The sequence below is a fragment of the Pipistrellus hanaki genome, assembly GCF_964339955.1.
Source record: "Pipistrellus hanaki genome assembly, chromosome: 9".
NCBI classification, from domain to species: domain Eukaryota; kingdom Metazoa; phylum Chordata; class Mammalia; order Chiroptera; family Vespertilionidae; genus Pipistrellus; species Pipistrellus hanaki.
In genome coordinates this window covers 18,169,973-18,195,311 of record NC_140511.1, presented here as the reverse complement: position 1 = coordinate 18,195,311, position 25,339 = coordinate 18,169,973, and the positions used below count along the sequence as shown (strand labels likewise).

Sequence of the window (25,339 nt, the reverse complement as noted above, 5' to 3'; positions counted from 1 at the left end):
CAGTGACAGGGGAATGGGTAAATTAACTGTAGCATATTCTCCCACTGGTACTCTATAGGCAGTGACAAATTGATGAACTATAGCAACACATATCATAAACAAATCTTACAAAAATATTACATGAAAAAACAAGCTGTAGGAAAGTACACATCATTTGTTATAAAGCTCAAAAATAAGGAAAACTGCAATATATTTATAAGTTCATACTTAACAATATCATCTAAGCGAATGATAAACACAAGACAGAGGAAAACATTTGCATCTGTGGGGAGCACAGAGGGATGGGGCAGAGACCACTGATTAATATAAGCGGTCTGACAACATTCTATTTTGCTTTATAACCCTTATACATAAATACTGCATATATTTCCTTATTGGCAAGTCATACAGGAAAAAAAATCAGTTTTTAGAGAAGAAATCTGGAAAGTAGGAAAGATTTTAGAGAGTATGACTCTAGTCTACGGCTGTCATTGATCCAGGCACACAGTGTTGCCAGGACTTCTGTCAGGAACATTAAAATGACTGAGGATGTGAACTAATAATACCTATTGTCTAAAACCTGTTTGAAAATGTTTTGACTTCTAAAAAAAAATATGGATACTAAACATTGCAATCTTTTATTTTCTCAGGAGCAAGTTACAAGCAAGTAAAACTTCATTTGTATTTTTGGAATAGCTAGTATGGAGGCATTTTGATATTAAATAACAAACAGAAAATTTAAGAGAACAACTCACTTCTTGGACTTGACAGTGTTTGTAAACTGTTGATTTGTTTTTTGCTCATAGTTACGCTTTCCCTGATCACTTTAAATTTACAAAGTCTCAGTTCACCTGAGCTACTGAACGAAATTGGAAATCCCTAGATTTTACACACCTCATTCATATCTCTGTTTGCCCTCCCTTTCCAGCAGGCATCAGGAAAAAAAAAAAAAAAAATCAAAACCACACTGTGAAAGCACACAGGCAAGCACTATTTATCTGTCAAGTACATTTTCCTAAAGTTAACCAAAATAAAATTGAGGCACTCGTGCTTGATAGACAATTTTTCAAAAAGTTGCCACATTCTATATAATCAGCCACCCTCAAATTAAAGATGCAAATCCCATTACCTTTTCTCTTGATCCTCCATGTTTTTCTTATCTGCGTAGATTTCTGCATAGAGTAACGCTGTAAAGTGAGCAGCACAAGACTGAGCTACCTTGGCAACCTCCAGATAATTGAACTCCAGCCAGAAGGCATCATCAAACACTGTTCCCGAGGAAGATCTAAAGAGAAATTCTAAATGAAGTCATGTCCATTTCTTTAACTTCAATATTAAAAGAGAAGTACACTGATAGAAAACACAATGGAAGCAAGTGCTAGTTTAACCAAGAACCACATTTTCCCAATGTGCAGCCATCTCTTGGTATTTGTGGGGGCTGGTTCCAGGACCCCGGGCAGATACCAAAATTCACAGATGCTCACGTACCTAATATAACATGGCGCAGTATTTGCAGTCCCATATCCTTTAAATCATGTCTAGATTACTAAAATATCTAACACAATGCAAATGTTATATGAATCATTGCTATACAGTATTGTTTATGGAATAATAACAAGGAAAAAAAGTCTACACATGTTCAGTACAGATGCAGCCATCATGACCTAACTACATATGACATGTCAGCAACAAGGTAACATTTCTTTTTTCGAGTGTTTTTGATCTGCAGCTGGTTGAATACGTGGATATGGAACTTGCAGATGTGAACCCATGTGTATAAAGGACTGAGTGTATCTATAAGCAACTAAAATAACCTTGCTAAGGAGCCCTATGTGTCCGTCTTTGTGGAACAGATACCCTTAGAAAATCTGATGAAAGCTATGGTCTATTGTCCTATACAAACTTGGGGTTCATGCTTCCTGCCCACCAAGGGCTATTTGGACCATAAGCTAAGAATAAGCTACACAGAATAATAACACATAAACCTTTAAATGGCCCATTTAATAAAATATTTATTGCTTTTAGGACACAGTTACATGTCCTTCCTGTTTGCAGTTCATTTCCTCCTTAGTTTTTTTGTCTGAGTTATTTAATAAAAACCTTCCATTGTGGTAACAGTGGGCCAGAACTGGACAGAATCATAGATATTACTTTTTTCTAAATTAACATTATAGAGCTGTGACATGATTAAGAACTCCGGTTTTAGAGTAGGATACAGCTAGGTTCCAATCCAGCTGCACTACCTACTCCTAACTTTCATCTCTAGCAACTTAACTGCTTAAACCTGTTTCCTCATTTGTAAAACCTGGGAACAATATATCTCTCCAAGAATAGTTGCAACGAGTAAATAATGCTTATAAGGCTAATGATAAAGTGCCTATTATACAGTCAACATTTAATGATAGCTATTCTGAGGAACTTGAAGTTCAGAGATCACAAAACTTCAAAGTATCAGACTTTGAACTCATGTCCCTTACCCTTTAGTCTGTCTCATTCATAATCTCTCAAGGAATCTTCTTTAGTCTTATTCAGAATTAAAAATGAATATCAAGAATGTTTATCTTCTCCCAAGGCCTACTACTATCATTCTATTTCATTCTATTTCAATGATAAACCTAGAATTAATGAATCCAAGGTGAAACTGCCTCCCACTATCAAGAAAAGAGATGCTTCCGGCAATAGTTAAAGCTTCTTAAGTGTTTTCTCAGAATACAATCTGCTACATAGCAGTCAGGTGAATCAATAACTTTCTCACTGGAAATGAAGATACTGAAAGGCCTAACACTTCTTTTTCTAAAAAGGGAATAGAATGGTATGAGGAGGATACAGAGGAATTTATCTTATTTTTTGTTAATATTTTCTCCATTGATCTTTAGAGAGAGTGAAAAAGTGGGGGGAGGGGGAGTGTGAGAGGGAGAGAAGGAGAAGACAAAAAACAAAATGTGCACGCGCGCGTGTGTGTGTGTGTATGTGTGTGTGTGTGTGTGTGTGTGTGTGTGTGTGTGTGTGTGGAGGGATGGGTGTGGCAGGGATCAAGCCTGCACCCTGACCAGGAATCAAACCAGAGACCCTTTGGTTCATGTGTCGACATTCCAACCACTGAACTACACCAGCCAGGGCCAGAAGAATTAAAATTTTAAGATATAAATGCATTTAGGTTAAACATTACTTTTCACTTTCTCCCACATCTTCCTCCCATTCTTAATCAACTATTGCCATAACCACACGAGACATCAATTCCTACCTACTTAAGTTATAGGTCTATTCCATTATTTCTTCAAAGTGCAGGTTAACTCTGGAGCAGCACAGATTAATCAGATGACTAACTCCAGCAATTCCTGTATTCACTGTTAAAAATCTCATGAGAAATAACAGGGAGAAAGATATGGTATTGTAGCCCTGGCCAGGTGGCTCAGTTGGTTAGACTGAGGTCCTAATGTACCAAGGTTACGGGTTCAATCCCCAGTCAGGGCACACACAGGAGGCAACCAATGAATAAATGGGTGGAATAACAAATTAATGTTTTTCTCTCTCTCTTTTTCCCTTTCTCCATCTCTCTGAAGTAAGAAAAAAATTAAAAATTAAAAACAAAAAGACACTATATTGTAAAACAATTTATCAGAATCAAGAAAATAAACACTGCCAAGGCAAAATATTACGGTAGAGAACCACTGATTTTGAGGACCATGATACACAGTAAAGTGATAAAGATTATGGCTGGGAGGTCTATGGGAGGAGCTAAAGCTTATGAGAGGCGTTCTTATACTCTATGCTAGGGGTGTCGAACTCAATCAGAGAAGGGGCCAAAATCTAAAATCCAGCCTAAATCGCGGGCCGAATGGTTTACTGAACAGTCATAAACTGACAATGTCATAAACTGACAGCGGAGTGCAGTGATGACAGCGTGGTGTGGGCCACATTGCAAGGCCTGGCGGGCTGGATTTGGCCCGCGGGCCTTGTGTTTGACACATGTGCTCTATGCCATAGCAAGAACCTTACAGGAAGAACTTTATGCTTACAATAAAGCTTGATGGTGGTAACTAGCCCTCCCTTAACTTCCTTTTTCCCTTCTATAAATACCTCTCTACTTGCACCTGTGCAGGGTGTACAAGTAGTTTGCTATGTCTGCATGCAACCCTTCAACCTTACATTTTAAAAAAATAAATCCTTTTTTTTTTTTTGGTGACAAAACACCTAGTAGATACTGTTTTTCCATGGACAAAAGAAACTTACATCTCATAACAAAGGAACATAAAGGAGACGTTTACATAACTGTAGTTACTTTTATGAGTTATAAAAAAGAAAAGTAAAAAGTTAAAAAGTAATGCAACTAGCAGTAACCTGGAAAATAACTTACTTCTTTCCCATCACTTTGTAGATTAAATAAACTGAAGCTTCAAAAAGGATACACGATTTAGCAAAGATAATACTGTCATGACAGTTAGGACTAGAATTCAGAGTTCCTGATACTGATTTAACCAAAGTTAAACCAGCCTAACCATGAATTATTACAATAGGTACAAGCATAACACAAATGAAATACTTATAGCACCTTGCAGCCACATCACTTCAAACAATCATGCTAAAATGCAGCCAACAGTAACAAGTTACACTTCCAAATTCCCAAACTCAAGGAGCAATATTCATTACTTACCGCTCTTGTCTCCTCAGGTAGTCCACGACAGCAAGCATTGTTCTTTGTGACCTTTTATCCAAGCAGCACCGGGAAAAGTGCTCTGGCTCTGGCAAACAAACAGAAACACCTCCTCTCAGTCCCAGGCGGACTGCGTCAGCACATTCTGGCTTTGGTTGGTGTATCTGTCTCCCTCAACACTAGTGGTTCCACCTTTTTTTTGGCCATGCCGCCTGATGCCCTCCCCTGCTTCCATGACATAATTCTTATTATTCAAAAAGTGAACTCCTATTCATGTGGAGAAAGCCTGAAAAGCCATTAACTTGGTCTAAGCAAGCTTCCAAAGAACATGGCATCCATGAAAGAGAAAAACAAAAGAACGAAAGAATTTAAGTACCAAGGAAGAAATCACTAAAAAATTGTTTTTTAAAAAAAGTGATATGAAAAAATAGCAAGTAGTTTCAAAACATAGAGAATTGAAATGCATAAATACGTCACATTACAAAATGTATATGAAGCCCCTAGAATCATAAGAAATGCAAAATATGCACTGTTGCTAACTCATTCTCGAATTGCCCCCCTTAAAAATCAAACTGCCCCGTCTGAGGCATTTGCCCCATGTTTGGAACCACTGCTCTACCCTATTAAAGGCTCTGTGGGCAGAATCTAGCACAAAATTCTTTCATAATAAATACGAATTAATAAATGGAATTTAATGGCATTTTTTTTTCTTTTAAAAGAAACTATTGTGCTTAATATAACTGAGAAATTAATTGTAATTTATATTCTATTTCTGAAGGGGATTAATTCATTGATTCAACAAATATTTATCTAGAATCTTTTATGTACTAGGTACATTATACAACTATGAATAAGACAGACTAAGTCTGATCACCTAGAACCCACTAATTAGCCTGAGAAATTCTTCTTTTTTTAAAAAAAATATATATTTCATTTATTTTTTTTATAGAGAGAAAGGGAGAGGGATAGAGAGTTTGAAACATCGCTGAGAGAGAAATCGATCAGCTGCCTCCTGCACACCCCCTACTGGGGATGTGCCTGCAACCAAGGTATATGCCCTTGACTGGAATCGAACCCAGGACCTTTCAGTCCGAAGGCCAATGCTCTATCCACTGAGCTAAACCAGTTAGGGCACCTGAGAGATTCTTTTTGTTATCATTAATCCTCACCTGAAAATATTTTTCTTTCTTTAAAAAAATGTGTGTGTGTGTGTGTGTGTGTGTAGACACAGACACATAGACACAGACACAGTCACAGTCACAGACACACACACGCACACGCACGCACATTATTTCAGAGAGGAAAGGAGAAGGAGATAGAAATATCAATGATGAGAATCATCAATTGAATGCCTCCTGCACACCCCCTACTAGGGATTGAGCCCGAAACCTGGGCTTGTGCCCTCATCAGGAATCAAACCATGAGCTCCTGGTTCATAGGTCGATACTCAACCACTGAGTCACACCAGCAGGGCTAGGGATATTTTTTTCCATAGCCTTTCAGAGAGTGGAAGGGAAGGAGGCAGGAGAAGAGAAAGGGAGAGGGGGAGAGAGAGGAAAAAAAAAACACATTGATGTGAGAGACATCAATTGGCTGCCTCCTGCACGTGCCCAGACCTAACCGGGATTAAATCTGCAACTGAGGTATGTACCCTTGACTGAGAATCAAACTGGAGACCTTTTGGTGCACGGGTTAATGCTCTTGGAAACACTGGCCAGGACAGAGATTCTTAATACAATAAAAACTATGTATGATAGGAAAAGTTTAGAATACTGTAGAGGAGCATAGAAAGGAAGGTAATCTCAATGAGAAAAGTTTCACAGCAAAAGTGAGAGGTGGGCCGAAACCGGTTTGGCTCAGTGATAGAGCATCGGTTTGCGGACTGAAAGGTCCTGGGTTCAATTCCGGTCAAGGGCATGTACGTTGGCTGCGAGCACATCCCCTATGTGCTGGTCGATGTTTCTCTCTCATCGACGTTTCTGGCTCTCTGTCTCTCTCCCTTCCTCTCTGTAAAAAATCAATAAAATATATATTAAAAAAAAAAAAAAAAAGTGAGAGGTGGGCCCTAGCTGGTTTGACTCGGGACAGAGCATCGGACTAGGGACTGAAGGGTCCAGAGTTCGATTCTGGTCAAGGGTACATGCCCAGGTTGTGGCTCCATCCCCAGTTGGGGGTGTGCCAGAGTTAGCTGATCGATGATTCACTCTCATCATTGATGTTTCTCTCTCTCTCTCTCCCCCTTCCTCTCTGAAATCAATAAATATATATATATATATATATATATATATATATATATATATATATATATATATATATATGTTTTTAAAAGTAAGATCTGAAAGAAGAGTAAAGGTCCAACAGAAGAGGAAAGGGACAGTGTTCCAGGTGGTAGTGATACTACCTGAGATGGCTGGAACAAGAAAGAACTTAGAGAATTTAGGAAAAGATTTTATAGATTATAGCATTATGGGTAATCTTTTAAACTTATGTTCATTTTTCTATACTTTCCACAATAAAGATGTTGTAATAAAAAAGCCTGCTTTTAAAAAGATGGTTCAATTAGAGCTTTAATATGAAAATTCCATCCCATGTCCAACACAGTCCCTATAATGCCTGGTGCACATTTGTCTGCTTTATCCAATGCTGGGATATAGGGTGTGTCTTGTTCACATCTATACTCCCCGTGCCAAGCACAGTGCTTGACATCTACTGAATGCTCCGTAATTAATTAACAGCCAAAATTTACTGAGGGAATATTACCCATCAAGTGTTACCATAGGCCACATGTGTCAAACACAAGGCCCGTGAGCCAAATCCAGCCCGCCAGGCCTTGCAATGTGGCCCGCACCGCGCTGTCATCACTGCACTCCGCTGTCAGTTTATGACATTGTCAGTTTATGACTGTTCAGTAAACCATTCGGCCCGCGATTTAGGCTGGATTTTAGATTTTGGCCCCTTCTCTGATTGAGTTCGACACCCCTACATAGGCGCTTTACATACATTATCTCATTGAAAACTTGTTACAATTGTTACTCTATTTTATAGATGAAGAAATAGATGTTTAGAGGTTATAGAATCAAAGCCACTTGATGAGATTCAAACCAATCTGTCTTTCTCTAGAACTGAGACCGTGACACATAAATGTGTGAGTTTTAACAGAATACCTGAATCCAAACTTGCAGGGGTCAGGGATCGGCTCGTTTGTGAGGAGTGTCTGAAACAGTTAGTGAAAAATCCCTGAATGTGCACAGAAAGCAGATTTCTCCATGATTCATTTGCATCTTGAAGTAAAACATCATGAATCAAGTATGGAAGCACGGTCTGACAAAAGTCAGCTTTCACCTAGAATACCCAAACACATCCAGTCAATAGGTTAAGTAAAAATAACATATTACAATTTCTTTCTATGTTTACTGGCATGTAAGCTTTAAATAAAATGATAGATGAATAAGCTATAACCTCAATGTACTGCTTAGAAAACATGTGTACAAGATAGTGTTTTTTAAGAAAAAAATTCCAACTAACCTAGAATATCTATATAAAACATGTATGATTAGTTACAATGTTAATTATTCATTTCCAGCCTAGACCATTTGCATATAATGAAACAGAATATTGCTTACAAATAAAATTATGTCACTGCTGTAAGTAAAATTTCATTTTTGAAAAGTGTTACTAATAACAGAAAGTTCTCTAATTTGAAGGAAAAATGGAGATCAATGTTTATGAGAAAAGTTGAAAATCTGATTTTTGCACATTTTCTACACTCAGTGAAGAGCTACAAGAGCAATGTTAAAATGTTCATTTTTTTTTTTTTTAATAAACCCCAATTTCTGGGTATAAAAATTGGGTACTTATTTTTGGTAAACTCCAGGTATAGAAAAGTGCTTTAAATGTCTGGTATATTAAAACAGTACTCAACTTCATTTTTGCAAAGATACCATCTTCTTCTATTCATCACATGCCATACACATAAGACACGTGGCAGATGAACAATCTCCTTGATAAACTCGTCAAAACGCCAGTTTTGGAAACAGAATTTAAGGAACCAGGAATTGAAGTATACATAAATGTGTACTTGGAGCATTTTATCTTCTGGGCCAGTTAGAATTTTATAAAAATCTTAGGTTTACTGACGAGAAGTGAGCTGTGTGTGGGTATAGGAACTCACTTTGCTGACTGGTATGAGTGCAGTGCAGTACTGCAGACGGTGTGATGATTTATTAACTGTAAGAAACAAGGACTGCTTTTTAAACTGCTTTCACCAAAATATTCACTTCTCTACCAGTTATTTGTGATTAGTGGGTGTTTGACCTAGCCAGAGTTTATTTTCACATTTCTGTTGCATATTGGCTGGCAGAACTATAAATTAGATAGCTGTTAAAAGCCCTAGAGCACCATCATAGTGCTGTTTTGATAAAAGCATATAACAAACTTTTGTTTGATTTGGTTCGTACCTGTACTCTCTATCGAAATAAATTGTAGAGTACTTTCAAAAATAAAAATTCAGTGCTAACTGCTATCTGCTCCCTTTTTCTCATTCGAGAAAGCACCTCAGAGAAAAGTAAATGACAATGACCTTATTAGGAGTAAACAAACAAAAAAGGAGCAGATTTTGGTTAATATAAATATTTAGTCATCAGGATCTTAACTATCATTAGTAACAAAGAACTTGAGGCACCCCTTAGAACTCATCCAGAATGTATACCTCACGGCTGAAACCTACTGCAGAGAGCTGTGGCTAAATAAAGACAGTCCTGTCAGATGGGCTGGCCGCGGCGAGAGTGGGTGATGCTGCCTGAGGAGGATGTGCTGTCCCGCGGCCCCCTTTCAGAGAGATTTATTATGGGCCGCAAACATGTCAGTGGAATGGGACAAGCCAAGAAAGCTATTAAGAGAAAAAGGCAAATGAAACAAAGCAAAGTTAGAAAGGAATGAACTCAAACCAGGTAACTTTTTTACCTCACACAGTGGCTTTAGTAACTGAAGAATTTCACTTTTTATGCTTCCACTATCCAAAAACGCACAGGTCAGTGTCTTTATCCAAGCATCGTGATTTTCATTTTGAGGAATCCACAAGCTGGTATCATCCAAACCCGCTAAAGGGTTTTCTTTTTCAAGTTGAGGTACTTCTAAAAACTAGAAAGAAAATGATCAGAAAATATATATAAGGTAATCAGAAATACATTGGAAAACAAATATCTAAACACCAGAGGCCCGGTGCACGAAATTCGTGCAGGGATGGGGGTGGTGTCCCTCAGCCCAGCTTGCAACCTCTCCAATCTGAGACCTCTCTAGGCTATCTATAGCTCAGCTTTTCCACATAATTAAAAATATAAATCCCTTGGATTTGGGAAGTTCACTTGGAATTATTTCTAAAAGAGGTTAAATGTTAGTATAATACCATTTAAACAATTTGATTTTCCTATCCATAGCAAAACAACAACAACAACAAAAACAACAACCATTCTAGAATAGTGGGTACACAGTAAAAATTTATTATCTGAAAGACCTTTTTCCTCGATGTTCTGAAAGGATGAAGATAGATCAGCATGGGATCAGTGGTTGTCTTGTAAATCTCCCAGAAACTATGGCCAGTCTTTGTGGCTAAAATATTTTTCAAACAGGTAACAGTAGCTGATCGCACTTTGACACTGAAAAACAGATATAATTCAAAAGCTTAAAAAGTATATCAACTATTAAGCTTGATAAATGTTAAATGTTAAACAACCTCCAATGAAAATAACTGAAATATAAAATTTATAGCATTAGGACAATTCTACACTTATTGGTAAATTTTACATCTATAAAATTATATTACATCACAGCCAAAATTGCCAAAGGATTTTTAATATTCTTTCAGTAAACTTGCATTCTCTTCAATAAAGTTTGTAATATGAATACTAAATATAAAAGGACTCATAAAAATAAATAAAATAACACCAACTAATAAAAATGAGCAGTAAGAATGACAATACTAATTCACCTGAGAAAACAATATTTTGATAATATTTTCTCTAAGAAATACAAATAATTTGGGATAAGGCAGAATGCTATTTCCTTCCAAATGATAAAATTATTATCTAGGACTTATTCTGACCAGAAGCTAGCTGAGAATCATTAGTTAACGCCTCTAAAACCTCTAGTAAAACAGTGAAGGGTCTTCTCTTTTGAAAAATAAAAAGGAAAGGAAAAGGAGGGCTGCAATGCAAGTGCACTGAAAACGTAACAGCTGATTTAAAAAAAAGCCTAATACTGTAACGGCCTAATTCCTTTTAGGTTTCTCAATTTAAGACAAAAGCATAAATAATAGACTTGAATTGAACCTTTACTGCTCTCTGTTTCCCTACATCAGCAAGTAGGGAAACAGCAAGTCCTGCTGGCTCTATGTTAAAAGCATACTCTGGCCGGGACCGGTTTGGCTCAGTGGATAGAGAGTTGGCCTGCAGACTGAAAGGTCCCGGGTTCGATTCCGGTCAAGGGCATGTACATTGGTTGCGGGCACATCCCCAGTAGGGGGTGTGCAAGAGGCAGCTGATTGATGATTCTCTCTCATCGATGTTTCTAACTCTCTATCCCTCTCCCTTCCTCTCTGTGAAAAATCAATAAAATATATCAAAAAAAAAAAAAAGCATACTCTGGCTCCATCCATTTCCCAGCTCATCTCCATTTCTGCCAACCTAATCCAATTCACCATCATTTGTTCTCTGGACTACTGAAAGTTTCAAAATAGGTCTTCCTGTTTCCACTTTTGCCCTATCACAATCCATTCGCCATATAAAAGTCAGAGTAAATGCCGGCATATCCCCAGTAGGGGGTGTGCAAGAGGCAGCTGATCGATTACTCTCTCTCTCATCGATGTTTCTAACTCTCTATCTCTCTCCCTTCCTCTCTGTATAAAATCAATAAAATATATTTTAAAAATATAAAAATAAAATAAATAAAATAAAATAAGTCAGAGTAAAAATGTAAGCAGCATCATGACAGTACTTTGCTTATTCTATCTTTCTAATTTCATTTCATGCCATTTCATTTCTGTTTCTCAAACACACCAAGCTTATTCCCACTCTAGGTATTCCCCATCTGGAATGTTTTATCCATAATCACCTTATAGCTGATTCCTGATCATTCATATCAGCAAATGACATTTCCTGAGCAAAGCCTTCCATGACCTGCTATTCTGGGAATTCCTTGGTCAGCATCCCCTCTGTAGAACTGAGGGTCCACAAATATGTAATGATATTTTCCCTATTACAAAAAGATAAGGCCCTGGCCAGTGTGGCTCAGTTGGTTGAGTGTCATCCCATGTACTTTTTTTATTCCAAGTCAGGGCACATACCCAATTTCAGGTTTAATCCCTAGTGGGGTTGCATATGAGAGGCAACTGACTGATGTTTCTCCCTCTCCCTCTCTCTCTCTCTCTCTCTCTCTCTCTCCCCCCCCTCCCTTTCCTCTCTCTCTAAAAATAAAGACATATTTTTTAAAAAGAAAGATAAGAAAATAAATTATACCTCTTTACTAGATCTCTTAAGTTTAAGTCAAACCAATATCTATGAGCACCTTTTTTGAAGAAACCAATTGCAAATTACTGTGTTACAAATCAAACACTTAATGCCTGCAACTTTTCTGTGGAAAATCTCTTCAATCATTTATTCCCCAAGAAAAGGAGGGGGAGAGTTTGGAAGGAAACAAATGCAAAATACCTACTGACCTTAGATAGGTGCCCCAGTTGTGGGCTAAAATCCTTTGAATCCACACCCAAAAAATTGTGATGAGGTGCTCAAATATACCAAAAATAAACAGATAAGGGGAAAGGGGAGGGGGGGGCAAAGAAAGCAAGCAAAAGTAATCTCATAACCAGCACGCTGAAAAATCCGTTGCAATTTTGTTTTGCAGAGAATAAATGTGTAAAAACCGTTTGATTAGCTTAATAATTTTTGAGTTGTGAAATTTCTGCTCTACAACTTACTATTTTTGTTGTTGTTTTTTAATCCTCACTGGAAGATATTTTTTTCTATTGTTTTTTTTTTTTTTATAGAGAGTTAAAGTAAGGGGGTAGGGAAGAGAGGGAGAGAGGAAAGAAAAACATCAAAGTGAGAGTAAACCAGGATGGGGAAGCTGCAACCCAGGTATGTGCCCTTGACAGGGAATCAATCCCGAGACCCTTTAGTGCTCGAGTTGACACTCCAACCATTAAGCCATGCTGGCCGGATTCTACAACTTATTTTTAAAGGACATAAATAGTCTAGCTGAGAAGAGTGACACCTTTGATTTTGACAAAATCCCAATATCCCACTTTGCATTCCCCTATCTTAATGTTCTCTATAGAACCACCTGGCAATTTTCTTATTATCTATTTATCTAATCTACTCTCACCAGAATTCACATAGATCTTGTCTAGTTCACCATATCAAATGCTTGGTACTTAAAAGAGCTTCAGTAATTTCGTGCATTAATAAAAATCCAATAAGTTCATTAAAATACTTGAGATTGAAAGTATGGCAACTTAAAAGAGAAAGCTTTAAAGTTACTGGGACTGTTAATTTATGTGAAGATAAATTATGTGAACATAAATTAATTTATGTGAAGATAGTACCATTCTCCTTGAATGTCAGATTAAGCAAATGCTATCAGAAATAAAGTATCATTAATTACTCACCAATCTTCTACCAGTGTGTTATTCAGGTAGCTCAGCATTACGAGGGTCCACTGAAGTTCTTTATCTTCAAATAACTCAAGGGCCTTAGTATAAGGTGTATCTTTACTAAGGTGTATAGCTATCGTAGAAAAGTTTACAGGACCCACTTCTCCCAAGCAGCTCCCAACAGCCTCTATACACAGAAATTACATTTCAGTAGAGTTATAGCTAAGAGATCATACAAACAAAAATTTATTGAGTTCTAAAATACCCTATTCTGTCATCCTTCAAGAGTTCAGTGTTTATCAAAGCAACAAAATATTATGTCATTTCCTTTGCATATCATCCAGGTGGGCAATAATTTCTCCTATAGAATCATATCCAAGAAATAGGCTAGTAACAGAATATAGATATTATGGATGAAAGTTTAAACATAGCTACTGCATTAGAGTATCAGCACGCTTTAAAAACTTAAAATTTTTTTTATATTAAGTACATAAAGTTCACTAACCTTAAACACTCAGTTCAGTAAAAACACAATACACAAATGCGTGCATGCACACACACATAATTCATTTTTCTCATTGTATTATCACTACCCAGAGAAAGATAGAACATTTTCTGCATACCAGAGGACTATCATCTCATTGCTCCTTGCTAGTCATGGTGGAATTTATTAAAATATGTTCACAAATTCTCTGAAAGTCCTCCTTTCAAAAGGCAAAGTCTAATTTGAGTGTTGGGCTGTGCTTAGGGACTGACTTCTAACAAAGAGAATGTGTACAAGTCTTCCATCTCCTTGACTTAAGTTTATCTGCATATATTTAATTCTTAGACACTATTACAAATGAAATTATAAATGAAATAGAATTTCCTTTTTAGATTGTTCACTGCTGGTGTACATAAACACTACTAAATTTTGTGTGTTGCCCTTATATCCTAGAACTTTGCTAAATTCATTTATCAGCTCTATTTTAGTAGCTTTCTTGTAGATTCTTTGGGATCACATGCAGATATGATGTCATCTGTGAATAGACATCGTTTTACTTCTTCCTTTCCAACTTGAATAATTTTTATCTCTTTTTCTTGTCCAATTGCTCTGGCTATAGCAGTGGTAAAAGTGGGCAACCTTGTCTTGTTCCTGATTTGAGGGAGAAAACGATCAATCTCTTACATTAAGTATGATGTTAGTCATGGGTACAAAGGAAAGCCACTTATGGTTCTTGCAGTAAATGAGATTTATCCCCAGAGTCAGTACTACTGTGGACAAAGGGGTAAATTCTTTGGTTAAAGAAAACTTCTAGGATGCTGATAGGTTCTGTTTCTCAGTCTGGGTGCTAGATGCACAGGTGTGTGTTCTGCTTGTAAAAATTCTTCAAGTTATATGCTTATGATCTATACAATTTACTGATGCAAGATATATTTCAATTAAACATTTATCAAAAAAGTTTAAGTACCCTAGATATTAGGCTCCCAATGTGAAGTTAAAAAATACTCCATTGAAAGACAGTAAGATGTTTGAAACAGCTATTATTCTTCCCACTTTTCTTATTGGAAGCAATGCCGTCATGAGAACTTCAAGCTGGCTTTAATGTGAATTTTTCCTCCTGTGAGCACCAAACCTAAACAGCTACACTCTAGGCATGATATTGGCTATTTATCCTACATCAGGTTTCCTCCAAATGGTTTTAATATTTGACTTTAATCCAGCACTCCAAATCCTCATTCTTATTTCAGTTATATAAAAAGATATTATATATCAGTCATTTATAGTATACATCAATATATCTTCAACTTCACTACAAATAGGTATATCTGACTTTCCTAAATATATACAAAACATTTTCAAATTCACAGTTATAAATGTGTAAATAACTATCTTTTACTTTATGCATAAAGTAAAAAGTAAATGAATGTCTAAGGAAGAAAATATCAAAGGAGGGAAGCTTAGGGACACTTGAGCCGAACAGAAATATTAGTTAGCTAGCATCTTACTTTCCCCCAATACCCTAAGTGATAAACTTTTACTGATTTTGCAAATTATAAAGATGACTACTCAAAAAACAAAAAACTCAGTCATTCAGCTAAATGGTTTACCTAAAACTTCTCTTTCACCAGTGTGATTTAACGCCAGCTTAGATAACTGTAACAAGTTGACAACCAGTTTCACCATTATGCCATCTTGTGGGTTACCTAGAAGCAGTTTTGAAAAACAAACAAACAACAAAACTATAATGGAAACAACACTTTATGATATTAAATTTTATATATTTAAATTATCTGACTAGAAAACTTTAACAAAGCATTTTGAAAAGGTTTTAAATCATGAGCATTTCAAAAAATATTACATGATAACCAAACTATTCTCTGACCACAATGCTTTGAAATTAGAAATCAACTGCAAAAAGGAAGTGGGGAAAAAATACAAATATGTGGAGGTTAAAAAACATGCTTTTTTACTTAAAAACTGACTGGGTCAAAGAAGAAATAAAATGTGAGATCAAAAGATATAGAAAGACAAATGAGAATGACAACATGACATATAAAATTTTGGGATACTGCAAATGTGGTAATAAGAGGAAAGTTTATATCATTACAGGCCAATATCAAGAAACAAGAAAAATGCCAAGTAAACAACCTAACATTGTATATTAAAGAACTAGAGGAATAATAAGAAAAGCAGCCCAAAGTAAGCAGAAGACAGGAAATAATAAAATTAGAGCAGAATTAAATAAAATAGAGAGCTAAGGACTATACAAAAAAATTAATGCACAGAGCTGGTTCTTTGAAAGATTAAAATATTTGACAAACATCTGGCTATCCTCATTAGAGAAAAGATAAAAAGACTTAGACTTTCACCACACACGCAGCCTCCTGGTGACCAGTCTTTGGTTGTTACCACGTTAGGGCCACTAGATTTTAATAACATGGATGAGAAATGGTGAAAGTCTAAGTCTGAACTAAATGATGAGAATCCAACTGCACAACAATTAAACCAAGAGTAGGAATTTATAAAAGACTCTTTCAAAAAGGAGTAGATACAAATAACCACGTCATTAAAATTAGTACCCTGAGAGGCTCTCATGAGCTCCATCATCTGATCTTTATGCTGTTCTAGCTGTCTTCGAAGATCCTTCAATCCTTCAAGCCTTGTCAACGGAAGTGCATCATAAACACTTACTGAGAGAAAGTGGTTAATTTCCTAAAAGAAAAAATTTGTTAAAAGTGAAATTGCTTTTGACATGTATTGGTTAAGTCTGTGAAATAAAACTTGAAAAAAAAATTAGTAAGTGCCTTTTATAGATACTGACTCATCTCACTATTACTACCAAACAAGTTAGAAGTAAATTATTTCCTCTATTTCAAACTCTACAAGGTTTTAATTTAAATTCTAATAGGTTCCCTCAAGATATAATAGTTACATTGCAAGACTATAGCATACTCAGTTGGAAAAGAAAGCTTAAATTTCTATTTACTTAGTACTGTAACTAGTTTTAGATCTTAATATATTTACCTATATTTTCATATTGATATATAGCAAAATATAGAGCAACATTTTAAAATTATAATAAGGTTTATGAGGAAAATTTATCTGGACATACTTTAGAAGTTTATAAAGATTAAGAACTAAAATTTGAAAAACTCTTTAAAAAGTTAATATTGCAAATCAAACATTAAATTGTCCCTCAAAGAATCAGGTAGTAATTTTGAGATATTAATGGAGCTCATGCATATGAAAATCAAGTATATGTTATACCATATCTCTTCAACATTTAAATTAAATGTTTACCAAAAAACTTTGATACTTGTATTTTCATTGCAATGCAAGAGGATATATTAAAATTCAGATTTTTATATTAGAGGTTTGTTATCATGCTATACTTTTATCATAATTTTTTTAAAACATCGTTTTTCACATTTAAAGCATTATAGGTTTTCAAAAGGTACTACTGTCTATCCTTTCTAATATAAAATAGTAAGATAGTGAAATAATTATTACCTCCAAGAGTGAAAAGGGTCCTCTATTGTATTTGATTTTCTGTTGAGTAATACGCAAATCCTTAAAGACAGCATGGTCGGGGAAAGGATCTAAAAGTTTAATCGTCATATAAAGGTTTTCATTGTCCTTGTTATCTATCACTAAGTATTTCAACAAATCCAATACCTAAACAGAATTTAAAAAGAAAAAATGAACGGGGACAAATGACTTAATTATATTTTAAAGTAAAATAACTAAACCCATTGTAATAAATAACAAATTTGCTAACCTAATTCAAATAAAATATTCTAATTACTTCTAAGGAACCCAGCTATTTCCATACTTTCAAATAAATCAACAAACCGTTAAAATGCTTTCAAATAATTCATTAAAGTATTTCTATAGGATGGACCCTGAGTTATAAAAATGCCAATATTACAGAAACATCCACAGTAATAAAAGAGAAAGATGCAAATTGGCCATCACTTTGTGACACCCACTAGCCAATCAGGAGTATGCAAATTAACCTGACAAAGATGGTGGTTAATTTGCATATGCAGGTGCCAAGCGGTGGGGGGTAAGGGATGGCCTCTTGGCAGGCCACTCTGAGCCTGTAGGCCCACAGTGGCCAAGGTTCTGGAACGACCCTCGGCTACTCTGGGGCTATGCTCACAGGTGCAGAGCGCCCAGGGGTTGGGCAGGAACGTCCCCTGCAGGGAGTGAGCAGACAACAGGGCCCCCTACCCTGCTAGCCCCTACCCATGGCAGCAAGGGGCAAGCAGTCCCCCACAGTGAGTGAACAGACAACAGGGCCCCCACAGAGAGTAGACACTAGGGCCTGTGGTAGCATCAAGCAGGCAGGTCCGCAGAGAGCAGAGAACCACAGGGAGCAGGCCTAAGCCATTAGTAGGACATCCCCTGAGGGCTCCTAGATTGGAGAGGGTGCAGGTAGGACTGAGGGACTCACCCCCCCATTGCGTGAATTTTGTGCACCAGGCCCCTAGTTTTATATAAGTAACTAGAGGCCCAGTGCATGAAACTCATGCACCTGGAGGGGGGGTCCTGCACCCCCTAAAACTTTGGGAGGCCTCAGGGGATGTCTAACTGCCGTGAGCCCGGCTTCTGGCTGAGCAGCGCTGAAATGTGGGAGCGCACTGACCGACAGGGGGCAGTTCCTGTGTTGAGCATTTGCCACCTGGTGATCAGTGCACATCATAGTGACCAGTCATTCTGCCATTCAGTTGATTTGCATATTAGCCTTTTATTATATAGGATACCTTACACACCATCATAGTAGTGCAAACTGCTGTCCTTAGTTTCACTTCAGCATAAGAGACAGAAACTCTTTATTAAATAAAAATTACAAGGTGTTCGGTAATTAAATAGTTATAAAAATAAATTCATTGAGTATGTTTTTCCAATCATTTAAAAAATATATTTTCACTAATATTACGAATTATACCAAGTAAGCATGAAACATTCAGCTCCTTTCAAGAATAATTTATACATGTAATTCAAATATCATTTTGAAAATGGTTTATGAAATTACCTGCTCCTGAATTTCCATGTGACTATCCACAAGGGGTATCAGTGTACCAACAATAACATGAAGATGATTTTCTAAAGCATCCTTACAGCAAGTCACTGCGGTGCGGCAAACGTGGCTTAACAGGTCACAACAAAGGGAGAAGCTACGCAATGACACATCCATAAAACGAGAAGGCCTATTATAGGAGTGGGGGAGAGAGAAACAGTAAAGTTCTAGGCAACTTTGACATAAACTCATTCTATTGTCATTTTTATTCAGCAGCTCAAATTATGATATGGCTTGAACATAAAAGTCACTTTCATAACCAAATCCTTAAACCAAAAAAAAAAAAAAAAAAGAGGTGGCATCAGCAAAATGGAGTACGAAGCTCCAATCTCTCCTAAGACACTGAATAACAAGAACTATAAGTTTGTTTCTGTATTGCTTGTTAATTTATTTTGTTAGATTTCACATATAAGTGAAATCATATATTTGTCTTCTTCTGTCTGACTTATTTCAGTTATCATAATACCCTCTAAGTTTATCTATGTTGTCATAAATGGCAAGATTTCATTCTTTTTTACAGTTGAGTAAGGTTCCAGTGTGTGTGTGTGTGTGTGTGTGTGTGTGTGTGTGTGTACCACACTTTGTCTAGTCATCTATTGATGGGCACTTAGGTTACTTCTATATCTTGGCTATTGGAAATAATGCTGTAATGAATATAGGGATGGATATATCTTTTCGAATTACAGTTTTAAATTTTTAGAAGATATTCAAAAGTGGAATTGCTGGGTTATAAGGTATTTCTATTTTGAATTTTTTGAGGAACCTCCATACTGTTTTCCATTGTAGCTGCACCAATTTACAATCCCACCAACAGAAACAAACTCATAGATACAGAGAACAAACTGATGGTGGTCAGATGGAATGTGTAATAGAGAAATGGGTGAAAAAGGTGAAAAAAAATTAGGAAATACAGATTTCCAGTTATAAAAATAGTCATGATGATGTAAGGTACAGCATAGGAAATACAGTCAATATTACTGCATTACCTTTATATGGTGTCAGATAGGTACCAGATTTATCAGGATGATCACATCATACATATAAATGTCCAATATCTATGGTGTACTATGTGAAACTAATGTAATATAGTCTATAAATTATAATTTTAAAAAAGTTTAATAAGGAATGCAGCAGCATCCTAGCCAGTTTGACTGAGCAGATAGAGCATCGGACTGAGGATTGAAGGGCCCCGGTTTCAATTCTGGTCAAGGGCACATGCCTGTGTGTGGGCTCAATCCCTAATAGGAGGCATACAGGAGGCAGCCCAGCATGTACTCTCTCCCATCACTGATGTTTCTATCTCCCTCTTCCATCATCTCTAAAATCAATAAAATACGTTAAAAAAAAAAAAAAGAATGCAACAGCTCTACTGCTTGTCATGAAAAGGTCTCTAAGAATAATATATAATAAAAACCATTTGTATCAAACAGCAAAAAAAAAAAAAATTATGAGTACTTTGTTAGAACTCCTATAAATAGTCAAAGGTTTATAGCAATCAAGCAAACTCTTAACTAGGAAAAAGGCAACCTTAGAACAGGATAGGATTGAAGGGGCAGTTTTCTCCCATACAGAAGTGCTGGCAGAGGTCCCTGTTCCTTTGTTGAGTCTCCATCAACGTCCACTCCCCAATTCCCACCCCCAGGTGATTGCCTGAGGTCCTAACCTACCCAACTTGCAGCCCAACTCCAGCCACTCCCAGTGGCTTTTCAATACAAATGGCCTGCCTTGCATCATGCTGTAGTCTTTTCTGAAATCTCTCAAAGGTTCACAAACCCTAAACAAACACATCTGGCTCAGCATGCCCCATGCCCCTTGCTAACCGGCCCCAGGCCCAGCACTAATGGGAGTGCTTTGCATCAAATCAGACAGGCTAATCCTGAGTTATATCTTCTTTTATAAAAAACAGGTAATCTAGTGAGTAAATGGGTTTCTCAAGTTCTATGAGACAATCGAGCAAACTACTCAGACACAAGGCAGGTGGGGTCATTAGGACCTATAATCTACAGCCAGGTGGTCAGAGGCACAGATGATAACCTAGACTTGCCACCGGCATGTGATTGGGATGGGGGTAAGGGGAGGAAATCTCATAGATCTGAGAGCCTTTAACCTCTGGGATCTGACCCTGTCTCATCAATGTTGAGTTGAATTGTAGGACACCCAGTTGGGTCTGGAGAATTCCTTGGATAGGTGTGAAAAACCTCCTCCCCGTCACCCCTCCCCACACACTCATTGGAATTGGTGACCAGAACTGCTATGGTAACATATATTTCAAGCCATCTAAAATTAGAATTTTTATTTTAAAGACCATTAGTAATTAAGATTTCTAGACTTGGAGAAGTAGTAGTGAAAGTTATTTTTAAAAAAGAAAAAGAAAAAAAAACATAGATTTAAATTCAGGAAACAATACTCTGGTGTCTACCTCTTACCAGCATATAAATTTTCAATTAAGATAACAGGGTAGAAAAATGCTTAAATCTTGGTTTATATATATTATTTACCTTTTGTTGATATAGTGGATCAAAGTATAAATGACATCTCGAAGAACAAAGGCCCAAGCTCCTCCTAAGCCAGTTTTTATATCTTTCAATAATAAACCAACAAACAGGTGATATATTTTAAGAATTCTGTGCTTTTTATAAACATTATTTGTCTCTGTGGCTTGTTCACATATGGCTAAAAGAATTTTCTGATAGGAATCCTAGAAAATAAAGATACATTTTAGTAAAAACTTATCAAATCACATAGACTCAGGTATAATAAATACATTTTGTACTCAAAATAAATGACAGAATTTAGTTTTGGGTCTGATATCAAATGCAAAATATTACATTAAAAAATTACTATCTTAAACATAACAACTATTGTCAATTTATTTAATTTTTATGCACTATAATTAAATAGCATATTTGCCTGGCTGGTGTGGCTCAGTGGTTGAACATCGACCAGAAGGTCATGGTTAGATTCCCAGTCCGGGCACATGCCCAGGTTGAGGGCTTGATCCCCAGTAGAGGGCATGCAAAAGGCAGCTGATCAATGATTCTTTCATCTTTTAATGTTCCTATCCCTTCCTCTCTATAAAATCCATAAAAGCACTATTTTTTATAAATTAAAAATTATAACATATTTTTTTTAAATCTGAGCTAATATATGACTAAAATGTAACAAAAAAATTCAGCCCTCATATGTGACACATTTTAATTAATACTGACAAGTAAAATATCAAGATATAAACTTGTAAATAAGTGTTTTTCTTCTTAATTTATTCACTATTGAATTTTCCATTTGTTTACTTTTTTCTCCTTACTATGTACATAGACAGATTTCCTGGCTGAACAAAGATGGAATTCTCGTCTCAGTTACTATCCTACCAATGTATACTCACAGGGCTTTTGGAAAGGATTTCTAAAATGCTTTTAAACTTGGTTTTATGGCAACTGCTGATATAGGCAAATGTTGCTTTAATCACGTGTGATGGAAAATGAGGTGGATTAGGAGCAGGATCCAAATCCCTAAGAGTTATAGGGAAAAAGTAATCAGTTTCAGAACAAAAAAATCAAGAAAAAATAGACTTGGTTGACAGAACACTGAAATTCTAGAATAAAAATTTAATTATAATAACCTCAAATTTAAAAATTATTTCTCTACTAAAAAACTACTTTTAATAAAATGACATATCACAGTCTATATTCATCAACCAGAGTATCTACATACCTTTACCTTAAGATTTAATCAGTTTTTAAATGATTTGCTTAAAAAGACCTTTTATAAAGTTAACTGTGATCCCACAAAGGAGGCTTAATGTCACTCATTCTACTTTAGGTCTGAATTAAAGCTCTATGCTAGTATTATAAACGGAATACTATTTAAGACACAGCAATCAAACACTAAATCACATGAAATTATACACACACACACACACACACACACAAACACACACACACACTTTGGTAGGTGGGGCATATTAAAAAAATAAAGGATGCTTTTTAGCCATTTACAAGATCAAGCTGGGAAAATAATTAACATTCATGTACAACCAAGTGGGTTTACACATCCAAATTAAATTGTAGCATAGTAATAATCTGATAGCTAATGAAAGTGATAAAGGAAAGGTGATCTAAAAATGCAAGTCAGCCAAAACCGGTTTGGCTCAGTGGATAGAGTGTCGGCCTGCAGTCTAAAAGGTCCCGGGTCCGATTCCGGTCAGGGGCATGTACCTTGGTTGTGGGCACATTCTCAGTAGGGGGTGTGCAAGAGGCAGCTGATAGATGATTCTCTCTCATCAATATTTCTAACTCTCTATCCCTCTCTCTTCCTCTCTGTAAAAAATCAATAAGATATATTTTAAAAAAAATAAAAATAAAAACGCAAGTCATAGATAAGAAGAGAACATAAAATAAAGTGTCATAAGGAAGAAAATCTGAAGAGACAACCAATGACACAATGCTCAAATACTACAGAAACATTGAAGAAAAAAGCTCATTGAATTTGCAAACAGGTCAATTAGAAAAAAAACAGTTATTGCAGCAAGGCTACAGTAGAAGCAGATAGGTAATTACTTCAATTCAAAGGAAGTCATTTTAAAAGATATAATTTAAAAGCAGAGTATGTGTCTAAAAACTGAAATAGACAATTAAAGATGTCAACCAATACACTTGCCAATAAACTTCTGAAGTTGCAGCTAATTCTCTAAGTCTAAAATACGCATACCCTAATAAATATATTATGGAAAAAATTAAATTGAAAAATAAATTAAAATAAAATACCCATACCCTGAAAGGTCACAGAGGTCAGTGCTTTGGTTGGCACCAGCAGTCCCAGGTTCATGTAATGTCATCAGTAACTCTACCACAATCTCTGGCAAATTAGTAACAAATAAATGGTCAATCTGCAAGGACATAAAATTAAATAAGTTTTATGTCTATGACCTTTAAGACAGCTCAAGGGGCTCATGTTATTGCCTCATTTCCAATATTATTGAGTGACCATAGAAGAGAACAGATGACCAAAGGTCTATCTGCAAGACATGTACCTAACTCCATTTTTTTCTGTTATGCAGCCAATTTATAAATGGAGAGGAAAATAAAGAAACCACACCAAATAAGGCTCCCTTAATATGACCCTTTAATTTTAAAGAATCATTTTAGCCGAGCTGGCATGGCTTAGTGGTTGAGCGTTGACCTATGAACCAGGAGGTCCCGATTGGATTCCTGGTCAGGGCATATGCCCAGGTTGAAGGTTTAGTCCTCAGGGTGAGGTGTATAGGTGGCAGCCAATTGATTATTCTCTCCCTCTCCCTTTTTCTCTCAAATCAATAAAAAAAAAATTATATTTTTTAAAAGAACCATTTTAATTGATGAAGGCTTCAGGTCTACATTAAATTGCTCAATCTAATTTCCTTGACGGGGTGGGAAGGTCCCCTGCAGCAATCAAGCAGACAGCAGGGCCCTGCTTGCCCCTGGCTTTGGAGGCAAGGGGCAAGCAGTCCCCCACAGGGCTCCCACAGAGAGCAGACAGCAGCGCCCTGCTTGCCTCTGGCCCAGCGGCTAAGGGCAAGCAGGTCTGCAGAGAGCAGAGAACCACAGGGAGTAGGCCTAAGCTGTCAGTTGGCTCCCAGAGTGAAGAGGGGACACGTTGGGCTGAGGGACCTCCCCCATGTGCTCAAATTTCATGCACTGGGCCCCTAGTTTAGTATATTTCTTTTACCAAGAAGCTAAGATATCAAGGTTTAATGTAATAACTTTCCTTCCTAGACTAACTCAGATGGAAAATTGCTATCGTTTGACCTAATACATAAAAAAAAAGAATAGTAAGATCAGGCCTGCTCAGAAGTCTAAGCTAAGAGATTGGGTGGGAGTGGGTAGAGACAGAGTGTTTCTCATAAATTCCATTACCTCTGGTGTTTCAACATTCTGTTCCAACTGTCACATTTGTCACCAGACTAGACTTACAACCACCTGACTGGCAATTGTCTACCTAAGTAACTTTGAATCTTGCTGTTCCATTTCTTGGTTCAACATAGATAACTGGGCAACCAAAAAAAAAAAAAAAAAAAAAGAATCTCTTGAAGTTCATCCTATTATAATTCTTACTAGAGGCCTGTTGCACGATAACTGGGCAACCAAAAAAAAAAAAAAAAGAATCTCTTGAAGTTCATCCTATTATAATTCTTACTAGAGGCCTGTTGCACAAAGATTCGTGCAACAGGCCTTCCTTCCCCTGGCTGTCGGAACCAGTTTTCCTCCAGTACCCGGGACCCAAGCCTTTGCTCTGGTCACAGTGGAGAAACCAAGCCTCTTCAATCTTCAGCCGTCTTCAGTCTTCAGTCTTTACTCAGGCCAGAGCCTTCAGTCTTTGCTCTGTGCCTGTGCATGCAAATTAACCCGCCATCTTTGTTTGGTTAATTTGCATACTTGCTCCTGATTGGCTGGTGGGCATCATGGAAGTATGGTCAATTTTCATGTTTCTCTTTTATTAGTGTAGATGTTAACCAAATTT

General features: G+C 36.6%; 1 protein-coding gene across 3 annotated transcripts in view; it reads right to left on the bottom strand.

Annotated features, from left to right (window-relative positions):
- The window catches only part of ATM (ATM serine/threonine kinase), a 110,798-nt gene that overhangs the window by 35,450 nt on the left and 50,009 nt on the right, over nucleotides 1–25,339 (bottom strand). For all 3 annotated transcript variants that reach the window (XM_084895129.1, XM_084895128.1, XM_084895130.1), the window contains 13 exons: nucleotides 23,614–23,729; nucleotides 22,227–22,353; nucleotides 21,343–21,542; nucleotides 18,800–18,974; nucleotides 17,272–17,436; nucleotides 16,341–16,473; nucleotides 15,369–15,464; nucleotides 13,293–13,464; nucleotides 10,146–10,287; nucleotides 9,596–9,772; nucleotides 7,798–7,975; nucleotides 4,634–4,721; nucleotides 1,109–1,264 (listed from right to left, as the gene is read on the bottom strand). In XM_084895129.1, the coding sequence (XP_084751255.1) occupies nucleotides 1,109–1,264; nucleotides 4,634–4,721; nucleotides 7,798–7,975; nucleotides 9,596–9,772; nucleotides 10,146–10,287; nucleotides 13,293–13,464; nucleotides 15,369–15,464; nucleotides 16,341–16,473; nucleotides 17,272–17,436; nucleotides 18,800–18,974; nucleotides 21,343–21,542; nucleotides 22,227–22,353; nucleotides 23,614–23,729 (1,925 nt within the window). The remainder of the gene's footprint in view (nucleotides 1–1,108; nucleotides 1,265–4,633; nucleotides 4,722–7,797; nucleotides 7,976–9,595; nucleotides 9,773–10,145; nucleotides 10,288–13,292; nucleotides 13,465–15,368; nucleotides 15,465–16,340; nucleotides 16,474–17,271; nucleotides 17,437–18,799; nucleotides 18,975–21,342; nucleotides 21,543–22,226; nucleotides 22,354–23,613; nucleotides 23,730–25,339) is intronic.